Source organism: Camarhynchus parvulus, chromosome 15 (genome assembly GCF_901933205.1).
Source record: "Camarhynchus parvulus chromosome 15, STF_HiC, whole genome shotgun sequence".
Taxonomy (NCBI): Eukaryota; Metazoa; Chordata; class Aves; order Passeriformes; family Thraupidae; genus Camarhynchus; species Camarhynchus parvulus.
Window position 1 is genome coordinate 8,710,175 of NC_044585.1, and position 15,280 is coordinate 8,725,454.

The 15,280-nt window shown below is 39.8% G+C and overlaps 1 protein-coding gene across 2 annotated transcripts in view; it reads right to left on the reverse strand.

Moving 5' to 3' along the window:
- The window catches only part of ZNRF3 (zinc and ring finger 3), a 66,264-nt gene that overhangs the window by 27,557 nt on the left and 23,427 nt on the right, over positions 1-15,280 (reverse strand). For both annotated transcript variants that reach the window (XM_030959229.1, XM_030959227.1), the window contains exon 2: positions 3,161-3,286. In XM_030959229.1, coding sequence (XP_030815089.1) covers positions 3,161-3,286 — 126 coding nt within the window. The remainder of the gene's footprint in view (positions 1-3,160; positions 3,287-15,280) is intronic.

Sequence of the window (15,280 nt, forward strand, 5' to 3'; positions counted from 1 at the left end):
CAGCCATGCCTCAAAAACAAAAAAAGTCTGAAAGAAGGAGAGAGGGGGAGGTGGGGTTGGGGGTGTGAGGGAGAGAAGCTGAAGTAAAATTAGCCTGGCAGAAACTGAGCGGCTCCCTGGTAGGCAAATCCAGCCAATAATGCTGCTCGGGTTCACGGGGTTTCCTTTTCATTTCCAAAAGCTTTCTTCTTCCTCTGTCATTCCCCTTCTAGCCCTATTCAGGAGCTCATAAGATCAGTAAAACCCAGGCCTTTGCTTTGCCTGCATGCAGCATGGCCTCAAACAGGGCTGCACTGTGATCAAAGGTAATGGTAAAACACAGCTGCCACACACACTCCTTGCCTCAACCAAGGCCCAGTTTCCACAGGCACTCTTAACACTAGAGAGATTTTTTTAAACACTTTCATTTCCATTACATCATATAACAAAGGACAAGCAATTATTAAGAAGGATGCGCAATATCAAAATCAATACAAATTACAAATCAATATGAAAATTACAAAATCAATATGAAAATGGACACATTAAATTCTGTATAGCTCCCTGTGGATAAACAACTAGAATAGAACTTCTAAAAACACAGGTCAAAATTTTACTTAAAAAAAAAACCCAAACAAAAACACCACCCCTAGATGAAAAAAAGACCCTGTAAACCAAAACCAACAATAAGAATAAAGCCATACAAAATTTTTTACCAGATTCATGTGTCATGCAATTTACTTCTACAGCTTTTAACTGGTCTACCATATTCCAAACTTTCAACAATATCACCTCTATAATGCCCCACCTTGGGGCAAGTTAAATCAGACTTAATGAGGAACAAACTATAGGTTTGCACTCCTAGATTTCTTCCTCCTTTTCTATATGGAAAAAATTCCAATTCCTTTCCCTGTTCAAGATCAGCCCTCCCCCATTTTCCTTTCTTTTCCTTCCCCTACTCCTTTCCTTTTTCTTTTTCCTTCTCTTTTTCCTCCTCTCCCTCCCTCCTTTCCTCTCCTCTCCCTCTCCCATTCCTTTCCCTTTCACATTTTCTTTTAAGTCAGCTGCCAAATCCTAAAAATAACCAGAAGAAGACACATATACACATGCAGCAGATTTGATATTTACCCAGGCAAAATAGTTTACAGGCCACACTGAATCCTCACATAGCAATTTGTGTACCAAACTGCATGGAAACTGAAATTTTCAGAGACCCAGACAATCACAGCACAATTTACTGCTAAGATAACCAGGCTGGCTTAACTGATAGACCTGAAAGAAGCTCAGGGCTGATGCTCCTGTTGCTATCTGCACTCAACAATATTCCAAGAATACTGAGAGTCCTTCTAAATCAGGACATAGCTTGAGCAGAGTGAGAACTGAGCAGAAGGGTTGCTAGCAATAGATGGAGAGGAGAAACTACAGCAGAGAGCATGAAATAGGGAAGAAATATTTCAGGAGGAGGAGAATAAATAGAGAAAATCCAGAACAATGAAATGCAATGCAGTATTCACTAGAACCTTGGCCAGACTCTTTTCACCTGTTGAAATTGCTACACATAAACTGACACATTTGGAACTCTCTGCCCTAATTCTCTGGACACACCCTATGTCACATCACCATCATTATGCATCAAAGCAGATGCTACAGAGCTCCTGAAGCAAAGCCAGAGTCTGCTGCTCAGCAGGCCAAGCCTTAGGAAGCAAACATCAGCAAATACTGAGCTGAACTTGGCTTCTTTGTGGCTTTGTGGACATGGGGAGTACAGAGCACATGGTGGGATTTGGGCACATAGCAGCGGGCCAGGTAGAGAATTTTAACTTTTTTTTTGTGCAGGGTACCTATGGTTCAACTTTCTTTATCTGTTTTGTACATCTATTTCTTCACATAATTTTCAAGAGCCTGACAGATGGGACTGACCAGACTCCTTCCTGAAATGGCTTGCCTCAAAATTAAACTTACTCCTTGAGTTTGCTTATGGCTCAATATGAATCTTTCAGGACTAAATCTTTAATTCCCATCCTTACAAGACCTCATCCTCAGATTTTATCTTTCTAAGAACAAAGAAGCAACACTTAGAATTTCTGTGAAACAAAAACAGTTTTCCAAGTTAGAAAAAAAGACCTGTATTATGCTGAAATTCAATAGAAAGGGAACCACTTCTTAAAGAGATGTATTTCTCCATATACCCCAAGTTAAACCTGCAGCAACTTTTAGACAAGCAGATGGCTTCCCATTTCCTTGGAAGGGTAAGGTTTTTAGGAGTTTTGTTTATAAATTTACAGAATCAAGTTCTACATTAAAAAAAGTCAACCTGCAATTTTATTTTCTGCTTGATCCAATGCTAACCTCAAGTCACCAACACAATCCTACCAAATTTAGGCAGCTGGATTTTAGGATGAACCCCTGTTAGGCAGTAATTTTCAACTACTCAGTTACTGGTAGAACTTGTGGCCTATGCTCTTTCACACGCTCTCAAACCCTCCAGACTTCAATGCCAACATATAATAACCTCAATACTCAAAAATTCCAAGGCATGAACAAAAGAAAGTCATCTTTCCGCTTTCTTTTTTTAACATATCAGTAATGGCATTTTAGTGATAAAACAAAGAGAAAAGTTTTGCACTTAATATAAGATTACAGAGGCCCCATTCCATAGCGAGATTTCGGGATGATGAAAATTTTGATTTTTTTGACCAGTACAATAAAATTCACTACTTCTTAGAGTTATCTATCCTGCAATGAAAGTGAATAAATCTTTCTAGGTTAGAAAGCTTCTCTTTCCCCAAAAAGAGGAAATGAATGTATGTATTCTTAGAAAATTGTGCCTAAGGACAACCAGGAAGATGCTTTCATTTTGACTGCTTTGACCAAGTAAATCACAGTTGCAGTTCACCCTTTCTACTCCAATACTGCTTCTGCTAAAAAGCCATTTTTGCTTTCATCTTTCTTAGGTTTCTAGAGAACTCAAAAAGGGAATGCTCAGCTCCCCATCACCATCTCTATCAACTGAGTTAGGGCAGCATCTTTCTCTGAAGTACCTGGAGTGAAAACCGGCAAAACAGGAATATTTTGTGGAGTAAGGGGAATTTTCCCTGGGTTTATTTCTTGCTGATTTTTCTCAGAAAGGAACTAATCCTTCCAAGAAACATTTACATGCAGCCCCAAACTATCCCCTTACCTTTCCCAAGACAGTGAGGCATGGCTTAGGCTCCAACTCTGGCTGTTCCAATTTCACCACTCCTACCCAGCCATATTCATACAGGTCTTCCTCATCATTGCTATTACACAGTCCAAGTGGATGCATCTGAAACAGAATCAATAAGAAACTTTTAGCCAATCATTAGAATTCAAAACCATACAGACATATAAATAAATAAAATAATAAATAATATATTAAAGTATATTTGTTTTAAGTTAGCATACACCAAAAAACCTGAAATGTAAGGCTGCATATATGAAGAATTCAGTATGTTTCTGAAGCATGCCATGAGTACAAAATCTTTGCAATTTTATGTAAGCTGTCATCCTGCTTATAAAAATCATATAAGGCTAACAATTAAATGTGATTTTAAGTCCTTTGCTCAGATATAAAATTCTTAACTACAAAGCCCACCTTTCCTTGCAAACAGACAGAAATAATACAAACTGCTTGGCAGAGTCCCTTATAAAAGCTTCACACATCATTAAGATCTGGACCCCATGTTTCAGAGCCATTATCACCTTTTTTTGAAATAATTGCAGAGTATCAACAGGCTGTCATCCTTTGAAACAAGCCTGTCATGTAAGCTAAAGTAAGATACAAGAAACTTCCTAACTATTGTGAAGCATTTTCTATTGTTTTCTGAACCCAAATGATGTGGGGGGTAAGGCTACCATGAGGTGAGAAACTTCAGTCTCCTTTCAGACATTTGTGTTTCTTACTCTAGGCAACAATATGTCTTTGTTTTAATTTCAAATATTCAAATATTTAATCTGTTCCTCCTCCTTCCAACACTTGGTGTAGTTACTCTACACATCTCACTTCTTATACTGTATACTGTCTTCTCCTTGTTCTCTTTTTCCTTGGATGTTTCACAGACCCTTGCCTTCTTCCCCGGCTTTAACATATATTCAGAGGTCTGTGCAAAAAAAGTCTGTACTTCAACCAGTTTAGTGTCTTGCCTTAAATCTCAGCTTTATCAAACTAGCTGAAGAAAACCACAAACTGATACCAACACTATGACAACTCTGCTTTCTAATAGCTGATTATAATAGGAGATTATACTGCTCAATAATTTACATATATATACCCCTCACTAATCCATGCAAAGTAGCACCATGTAATGGCCTCTAATCTGACCATCACTTCTGCATCACCAGCTTGTCGTTTTGTCCTTTTCTCCTTTTCTCCCATGTCTTGTACCCTGACTTCCATTTTGCAAGTGATACAATACATGGAGTGCTATTTATATTATCTTGTGGGGCCCTAACTTTCTGAATAACTTGGGTGATTACTGTAAAATATGGGAAACATGACAGTGAACTGACACAATACAGGGATTTTTCCTACCACTTGTTATTTTTCAAGATTCATCACCAATCCTTTCCAAGAAAAAAACAAGCCACACTGTACTAGGTAGGCTCTTAATTTAACCTTTCTCCTTTTCTTTTTTTCCTAAATGAGTTACTATCACACACTGCTGAGCTGTCTACTATCTCACATGGATGAGCAATTTAACTTAGTGCTAAAAGCTTGGGGGAAGTACTATCACTGGGAGATGAACCACTCCATAACTCAGTATCTGATGGATAAACTCTTCAGCATAGACATAAAAACAGAGGATGGAGTCAGGTAGAGTGTTCTCTCCTAAACTGCCAGGGCAAATATACCAACATAATCAACCCCCCAAAGAGTCCATGGGATCCTTTAAGCAAACACAAAGCTTTAATCAATATTAAGCATCTAAAGAAACAGAGAACCATTTCCTTGATGTAATACCCTTGACATAGGGTATATCAATTGAGCTTTGAAACCATAACCCATATCTAAGAAGTTTCCAGTTCAAAATCATTGAAATATGCTGGGGCACTTTGCACATGCCTGAAAGGGTAAAACTGAAACCACGACTCAGGTGCTTTTATCCAAGGTTACAAAATCTGTATACATTGCTGAGGGTCTAAAATAACTTTATAAAGAGCTGCAGCAATTTTATGTGGGTTAGTGTTACAGGGCAGACAAACATTAAACCAACAGATGAAGAATACTTTGCTCTGTAACTCTATCACCTAAAAAGTCCTGATGATTAAAAGAGAACTTTCACCCTTTTGCCCTTTTTTTGGTGCCTGCCAGGATAAGGCATTATAGTATTACAAAATGCTGTATGAACAGCTCAGGATCTTTCTACACACAATCTCGTGTATAGAAAAGCTCTGGTCTTTTTTTCCCAACCACAGAATAAATAAAAGCTCTACCCACTTCAGTCCAGAGAAAAAGGACTAAAGAAGGTAGAAGGCCAAAAGAACAGAAAATTCTTTCCACTGCCACTTTCCTCAGGAATACTGTTATTCTGTACCAGCTTCCAAGTGTGAATGACCCTCTGGATCAGACTCACCAAGCATACTCTGAAGTTTTGTCCCTGGAAATCAGTATAAACCTGAAAGAGCTTCCTCTCTTCCTTTTACAAACATGTATTAAAGACTCAGAAAAACCCCAGAATCAGCACCAAGGCCAATAAGACATGGGCTTCAATGACAGAAAACTTTCTGTCCAGAAAAGCACTCCAGCACTCCAAGCCACAAGTAGTTGGTAGATTCTGCTTGGATACCACAAGCTTACATTGTAGTGATCTCTGTAGATCATGACAGATAAAATATACTGTAATTTTCCAAACCAGAGATATCAACTAGAAGTGCAACAAGAGCATGTGAATTTAAGAATTCAAGCCTGAAACACTGGTGTTACTTCTGATTAGGTGCCCACATGGAATGAAACACCATTCACTGGGGCTGATGGTGACAGGACTCATCCAGTGCAAGTGTATGCCATGTTCTCATGGTTTCCTGTCACAACACAAGTGAATTAACCACTGAATCACAGAACACAAAAAAGTAAGGCTAAATGAAAATATCTGTCAGGCCCAGGGAGGATCCAGGGTGTTTCTCCATCACAGACATCTTTTACTTTAAACACAATAAACAAAAGAGATGATGGACAATCTACAATGGCAACAATAAAACTAATTATTTTCTGTGAGGTGGAAAATTATCAGTAGTTTCAAACTGCCACAGTAAAAAGCAGATTCAAAACACTACAGTGCACAAGCCTCTAAAAAGGAGCAGGACTATTTAGTCTTTTTGTGAAGACTTAAACTCTTTATTGCTGTACAGTCTGAAACAACAGACACTCCATATAACTTTCCCACCTGGAATGCACTTGGCATGGATTCATCTCTGTCCACATGAATTCACATTCTTTCACTAGATAGGCTTTTGAAATAAAATTTATGAGGTTTTGCAGTGCTCAAAAGAAAACATAAAAACCAAGTCAACCTGAATAGGAATTCCATCATCAGGGAAAGCTTTCTCCTAAACCAGGTGTAGCCTCTGGTAGCTGAAAGGAAGAGATTCCTTTCCTGGCTTAGCCCAGGTGTGTGGGAGCAGAGACTGATAATTCATTTCAGACTTCAGACACTTTTGGTTACCCAGCCCCTCAATGTTCTGCCGCCACTTCCAAGCTCTTGTCTTGTTTCCTTCCTCCAATCCCTTTTCCCAGGGAAGCTTCTTCTAAAGGAAGGATCCAAAGTCTGAAGTGTATCAAGGCTCAAGTGAAATTAAGGCAACCAAACAATGTGTTTTACAGGAAGCAGAAAAACCATTAATACATCTCTGCTGGGAGTTCTGTAGTAAGCATCTCCCCTGTCAAACCAGACTTATTAAACACAAAAATTGGACTAAATGTACATGCTTTATCCAAAATGCAGTAAACCACCAAACAGATTTTGAACAAATAACAACTTCATTCACCATAAAGTACTAGAGGTTGCGGAGTGTCTGATTCAGAGACAATCCAGTATTTTGGTGCTAGAGTCACCAGAAGTTGGATGAAATAGAGATAGGTAAAAAAGGGCACACTCACAAATACAGAAACATTCTTTGGAGATGCAGAGAATTAGGAAACCAATAGGAGCTCAAACTGGCAAGCGATGTCAAGACTAACAAGTATATTAACAGCAAAAGAATTGCAAACAATAAATGCCTGCTATTGAATGGGGTTGGCACAAAGCAGTAACAAAGCAAGCAACCAACAGCTGTAAGGAGGATGGAGTTAAGAATCACCCATGCAAATCTGGCATAAGGTGCCCAAGGAATTAGAGGATGCCTCCAAATATCTAATTTGAGCTGCTGCTGTAATTGCAACATCAAGCTCTATTATTTTTCACAGGTCATGGAGATTGGGGGAAGACCCCTGATGCCAGGAAGAAAATGCCACACTCATCTGCAAAATCCAAGAAGACAGATCTGGGAAAGCTATCTCCACATACTCTTCTGTATTGGCAGAGCAAGCTGTTACCAAAAACTGATTTAAGGTTCTTGACTGCAATATTCCAACCCAGCATTACTAAGACTCCACCAGAAAGAAAAGGCTCAGGCCTTAACTCCACTGTGTCACTGCTGTTTGAAAAAGGCTTCAGTAGAATGTGCCATTACACATAAGCAATCCAAAACTGTACAAATAGGGGGAGGAATTTTTTAAGAACTAAAGAACAGGGTTTCTCTTAAGAAAAGTTAGGCATTGCTATTGTTTCTGCAGCCTCATGATAAAACATGAGGGTTTTTATGCTGGCTGCAGCTGGAACACAGCAGCCTTTTTGGAAAAGGTGAAAGCCAGAAGCATTTCCCCATCCCTCTGCAGCTTTGCCATGCAGAGAAGAATGTTTATTCACCAGCACAAGTAGAAAACTCCATTAAAATATGGTTTCTTTTCCCTTTCAGGCATATTTTTTTCTGTTTTAAAGAAGTACATCCTGCAAAAAACCAAACTGCCACAAAATGTAACATGATAGGACCTGAGCATTTCAGCAGGGCGCTTTTCTTGGCTATCAGTTGTGACCATGCTGTCCAAGCCAGTGGTCAGCACTGAACCCACAAGTGGCTTCCACTCAACTTTCTCTACAGCAAGAGCATCAGGCATTCCTGAAATCCTCTCCCAGTCCACTTACTCCAGGAAGCATGCCAAAAGGGATGATGAGAAATCCAGCCTGTGCTGTAATTGAATGTAAAACCAGAGATACTCAGTTGAACACATCCACCATGCAGGAGAGGCCAGGCAAATTCTACAATGCAGACTGGCCAGCGCTACACAAAGTCCACCAGATCCTGTGAAAAGGAGCAGTAAGTTTTGAAGAGCAGCCAAAGGAGGTTTTGTTAACTAGGGAACCAGATCTTAGCACTGATCTAGTTCATCAGCAAACTCAATTCACCTGTGCCATGGTCCAGCTTCAAATCCCTCAGGAGAGGAGGAGAACTGCCTGAAAGACATTCCCAGGCATCCTCCTGCAAGGACTGTCCCAGCTCAGAGACACCACAGATAGCCACAGCATGTGCACAGTAACACATGTTTACAAACCTGAACTCAGCACATTTACACCAGATTTGCTGCACAAGCAGGGATTGTACTGCCCAAGCTTTGCAGCTGAGCAATCTATTGCAACAAAGCAGCTGGACATAATTATTCCTTGCAGAGGAAGCTCCTGGTCCATTCAAACAGAAAACTGCTGTATCCTTCCTTTAGAGCATCTCAAAAAGCAAAAGGAAAAGATGTACATACTATAGACAATTTGAAGGAAGACTTCTTCTCTCAGTAATTTAAGTGCTTTGATTACACCAAGTTCTACTACCATAGTATTGACAGACCAAAGGAGAACAAAATCATATTTACAATTGTGGCTTCCCTCCCACCCACTTTAACTTGGTGGAAAGATGCTGGCAAAAAGTGAAGGCATAATGTCACTAAGGATGGGAGAAACTAGAGAGAAAATCTGGAATAAAATGATACCTTAATAAATTACTTTCAGCAGAAGAAGGCCAGTAGCTACCTGATAAAGCCAAAGAGTTTCTGGCTCTACAAAAAACAAGACAGACTCCAAAACACACTAATTACCAAAACTTTAGACATAATCATAACTGGCTGGGAAAACCAGGATAATCTGACATCTCATGAAAAACTGCATTTGTCCCGTAGCACTCAAGCAGGGACTTATAACTGAAAATATTAGGCCACTGCCACATAATCTCCTTGGCTTCAGTTAAAGGCCTGATATGGAGTTAACAATACTTTACTAAGTGCAAAACTAAGCTTTCTAGCAGAAAATGGAGTAGGAAGTGTGAAGACACCCTGACAAAGACTGTACAACATAATGGGATTTGTTCAACCTTAGGGAGTGTTTGGGGCCCAGAAAGAATGAATACAACTATTCAACAACAACAAAACCCAAACAAACAACAACAAAACCAAACCAAACACTAAACCCCAAACAAACAAGCTTTCCAAACCCACCTGACGGAAGCTGTTCAAATAAGGAACCCTAAAGGAAATTTCCCTTTGCATTCCCTTGCCAAAAGCGCACAAGATGCACATTTAGGAAATTTGGCTGGGATGAAAATTCCAAGATTTTTAGGAGGGAATAAGAAGACAACATGCACACGTGCACATACCAGACAAGGCAGTATTTCATTCTACAAAAGCACACAGCTCAGAACTATTCATCTGCCAACTGAATTTTAGCAAGGAAGTTTAACAGATTGGCAAATCTGATGCTGACCCAAAACTTCACAGTAATGTGAGACTCCAGACCAGCAGTGACTGTTCTTTGTATGTGCACACTGATTGGAGACACCCAAACTCACTACAGTTCATTTTTCTGACACCTGGACTGCTCTAGATCCTGGCTTTCCAGGCAGTCCTTGATGTAGTAAGAGGTGACCTCTGACAAGAGAAGATATTATTTTGTGTATTTTGCAATAAGCTACTAACAAGCAGAGCTGGTTTGCTTGCATTCAGGTTTGTGGGGAATTTTGCTAGACAGAGAAGGGTAGGGAAGGAGAGAAAGAGGAGTTAAAAATAACTCAAATTATTTCTGTGGCATCATTTGGGTTAGAAAGTGAAGATCCAATTAAACAGCAGTGTAAGGATATACTAATTACATCTGCAGATCACAGATACCCCCCACACCCTATTCTTCTAATTTTGGGTGGAATGCTGCACTGAGGCATTCCAGCTGCATACACAGGTACATCCAGATTATTTTCTGCATGTTGGCTGTAAAATACCCTCAAACATATATTACTCCTGCCTTTATTCATCAATATTCCACATCAATGTCATCTACCATTCTGCTCACCTTGCCACATTTCAATTATTAATTTTTCTATTATAATTTTGAAGATTAATTTCATCACTGAGAAAATCTGAAAAAGGAGATGGTGAAATTTGTAAAAGTGTGTAAAAACACTGTTACTTGCAATGTTCTGTCCTAAATAACCTCACCTGTTCACCTTTCACCATAGTGAAAATTTGATGTGTTTGATCCCCTATAATACCATTCTTCTCCTACAGCTACTGCCCCTGTAAGACTCTCATGAAGGATATTCTCAGTATTTAGCAAAGTCTCATTGTTCAGATTTCCAGAAGTAGTGCCCATGCAAAATGTGACCCAGGCACAGAGCTCTAGAGCATCCCTTGCCATCTCACACCACAGCCTTCGTTAACAAGGTGATTATATTGTCCTGTCCCCAAGAGGAAGCATTCACTGGGGTGAGAGGGAGGGAAGAGGGACAAAAAACATGCACACAGAGAAAGGCTGCACCATAACTAAGAACAATACTGTACTTAAAAAGAGGGATGGGGGAAGGGAACTAATGTGAGTAGATTGTTACAGAGGAGCATGAAGTCCTTACCACAACACTAATCAAACTTCCTTTGTCCTACATACACATGCCAAGCAGGAACTCTGTATTTCTGTCAGAAACCATTCTCCACATGCATGACAATATTTTATCTATATAGAGAGGTAAAAGCCACAGGGGGGGGAAGGTGAGAACGCAGAAAGAAATGAGGCTTAAAATGCACAACACTCCATTCCATCCCCCTTCCCCTCCCGCCAACCTCTCATCTATAATCCAACACAAGAGAGACAACAGGCAAACAGCAAGAGGTCATCTTCAAAGGGCTGGTTGCCAAGGGAGGCCAGTGGAAAGAGCGAAGGCATGTCCTCATCAAAGTCCAGCAGCTGTGGGAGAGCCACAGAGGTGCAGCTTCCCCTGGGGCTGCAGGGAAATTCAGAGATGGAGGATAAAGCTGGAGCTGGCAGTGTAAAGTGGGCAGCTTTGCACTTTGCTTCGGGGGAAGCACAGAAGAGAAGGGTTAGGATATTTTAATCCTTCTCTCCACCCATTTTTGCGCTCCAGATACTTGAACTGCTGTTTAAACTCATCAAGATACATAGTGTAAAATATGCTGCACTAGGCACAAGGCAGCAGCAAGGATCAGTTTTCTACTCAGTTCAAAATTAAAATTTTGTCTCAGTGACTATGCTTAGAAGAGGGATGGAAAAGGTACAGCAGATGATGCACAGCCAGCTGTAGTTTCATTACTGCCCACAGAAAACATAAATACATCTTCACAATTGGAGCCTGGGAGGCAGTCACACAATAAACACTGCCTGCAAACACTACCCAACAAAATATGTGTTATTTTTCTAGGAGAAACTGTGGAATAACAAATAACAGACTCCTAGCTACCTGCAGTATTTGCATAAAAATTAGAAGTCAACATAAGAGCAATCCCAGACCCTGCTTTTCAGAATTCTCATAACTTTTTGAGGCATTTTTATTAAATTTGCACATGATGACCAAATGTAAAAATTAAGCCTCTAGCCCTCAAATACAGGAAAAGCAGCTGCAAATGCAAGCAGTGAAATCTAACAGATGAATTAAAATCTGAATGCAAAGAGGAATCAAAATTGCTCTATTACGAACAAAAAAATTAAAAATTCAAGAAATAATTAAAATGTTAACATTGTAGCTCTATTTGAGAAAACTCATTTTTCCCTGATAGAACCAGTACTTTTTTCTAATTTTCTCGTAAGTGTCTTAATTAGCTGACAGAGCTTAAAAACACAGTTGTTGAATTATCAAGTAATGGTAGGATAGAAATAATTTCATTATATTTACCTCCCACATTATGCCCAGTATCTTCCCCAAAACAGACAAAGAAGGGAAGCAGCTGGCATCTGCTAAGGATGAACAGGCACAATTCTTGAGCGTGTGTTTTGGAGCATGAAGTTTCAGTCGCTGTCAGCACAGTGGCAGCATGAGTGCTAATTCAAATGGCACCAAAGCTACATGGTTTGAACAAATCCTCTGGGTTGCAGTACAAAAAAAGCTGTCAGCAAAAAAAGGTTTTAAAATTTAGAAAATTCTTGATCGCTACCCTTGACTGCAATCAATATGGAAGTACCATTAGGGAAGGAAAAGACAGATACAGTCAGCTTTAGTCAGCAGGAAAAAGAAGTTTTCTCAAGGCTGAAATGTAATAGTTCACAGCCTAAAGATCAACTCTGTTCCTCCGTCTAGTATAGGAACTGATTTTTGAATATTTACATACACACTCTTTCAAGAGTCTATGAACCATACAATCTCTGGCCAATAGAAAAGTCCCTTCAGCCTGTGCCTCACAAGATGCTCTTTAAAGTTTTTGAATATGATGAAAATTGAACAGCCTAAACTAGAACACTGATTTCGTGTCTTTCAGAGTGATGTGATGGAGACAAACAAACTCCCATCTCAGAGATGTGCTCCCAGCTCAGTGCTGGAATAAGGATTTCCCAGCTCCCAGAGCCTGCAGCACGCCCTGAGGCACAGGCCCAGCAGAGGTGGGATTCCAGCAGTGCCTGCTCTCACTGCCCAGACCAGACTTTCCAGCACCCACTCTTCTTTTCCACATTCTCCCTCCCACACTGCATTATTTCTAAGGAATTGTATTTATTCCTCTCTTGATATGAAAGTACCTGTGCTGCATGCTCTGTTCAGTCTTTCTTCATTCCTCTGCCATAAAACCAGTTCTGACCCAGTCTCCTGCAAATCCCTTCACACATCTCTCTCAAGACATTAGGGGAAGAAAAATATTGGAATCAGCTATGGGTACTATGGGGCTTCATTACCTCTTTGCTATGCTGCTATTAGTTAGACTATTTAGGACACCTCTCCTTACTTCTTACTTTTGCACAGATTTCTGTGCAGCTTTAACCTTTAAGATTTCTCAATTTATAAACAGCTGACTTGAGGATAACTATCCTAGTCTTATGTTGAATTTTGTTATAAATTACAAAGCACTCTCTGGTCTCTACGCTTAACTGTAGCTTACACTGCAGCAACCAAAAAATGTTCCAAGAAAATCTTTGTGACAGTTTACAATCCGAAGGTAGTGTTCATCTTAAATTGTTTCTCAAAGTTTGCCTTTTGGTCAGATTCTTTACCTTTTATAAATCATTCTGGACCACCAACACACAAATCAGTAAAGTTTACAGAAGTTCTGTTTCCAACTCCAGCCGTCACATGCCTTCTCATATCCCTGTTTTCCCACTTTGTGCTCCAAGCTTTCTTCTCCAAAACTTATCATTTGACCTTCCTTTCATCTGATAACCTAGATTACTTCAATGGATTTGTACTCAACTTATGGTTTCTGCCCATGGGAAAACATTTTAATGTGCTAGGCAACTTTTAGAAGGAAAGGATCCAAAAGGGAAAGCAGAGGTCTCCAAATAGGCACTCTTTGCTTCCAAAGCGTCTCCTCTTTCTCCAGCATCAAGTTCTCAAGAAATTACTTCCACAGCACCCTTCATGCTCTGCACCTGCTTTGCACATTTTCTGGCAAAATCCAAACCCCACACCTTGCTTTAAATGCACTTCTTTGTCAGCTCTAATCAGCACAATCTCTCTGACCTATATCCTGTGGAAATAAGGTGAAGCCAAAGTCTCTTCTGTGGCTACACAAGATGAGGCTCTAGAACAGGATGTAACAACAGAACACAATCTCCTTTACTGGAAGGTGAGATGCCCCTGCCCAGAGAGGAACTGAGTATTTTAAAAGAAGTACAGGACAGTATGTAATCAGGTGCCAAGAGTTGTTCCTGAAAACATAATATTGGGGTTTTTCCATAAAAGAAAAATACCTGCTGCGCTGGGTTCTCCATTTCAGGCAAAGCAATGAGTAATGTGCTGTTTCAACACTTTCCATCACAAGAATTCAGTGCACATTGCAATCTCTCATGTTAGCACACAGAAAGCACTCAAATCCACTGGGAAAAAAACGCCCTTCTTAAAAACTACCACCTGATGGCAGCCTGTGGCTTCGCTCCTATTGTTCCAAGTGGCAACTGGCAACCATTTTGAGTGAGATTAGCTCTACCCTGAGTCACCACTGAAGAATGCTCTGTACTAGAGAGAATGACTTGAAAATAAAAAGCTATGCTTAATTCTAACGTAGCACGTTGCTGAACTAGTCTCTGCACACATTTCACACGCTGTGAAATTCATCCTCCTTCTTTCAGGCCTGATTTGTTTTGTTTTGCACAGGAAATAACCAACTTAAATAAGCTGACTTGATGGCCAGTTTCACTCCCTGCTCACATCCTGTGCTTTGACATCTTGAATCAGAATCAGAACTATTCTGCACTCAACTAATTATCACTTCTTTGCTTTTTCATTTATCAAAGGCACTTGCAGGAACTTAGCACTTGGTGCCTGGAGGATTCAATTAATGTTATTTAAAGTCAAACAAACAATAATGGAAGTTTCGGGAATTCTGGAGACCTGATGCACTCCCTTTTCATTACAAGGGGTTTATTCCTGATCTAAGAACAAAATTAAATACTACTTTGAATAAAAAACTACAAAAAGTGAACTGTTTTACAGAACAGTAAACCAAAACAAGTTTTCTCAGATTTTTCTGAGAAATCTTAATGTATATACTCATCATATTACAGCACCCTATGTATGGGTGGAAAAAAACCAGGTACCAGAAGTTTCTAAAGTTAGATTTTTACCGTAATTAAAATAATTAAAATCATGAGCCCAATTCAACCTTAAATTTCAGATGCTTGTGCTGTATTTCAGGATACATCAGAAGTTCTCCCTCCTTCTCTCATCTCCTTCCAGATGATTCCTCCTTCATATGGTCACTCATCTATTGCCTCAATTCTCCTCTCTTCCTGACCAGCCCTTCACCACTTCATGCTGCCCCCTTTTTTCTCATCCAACT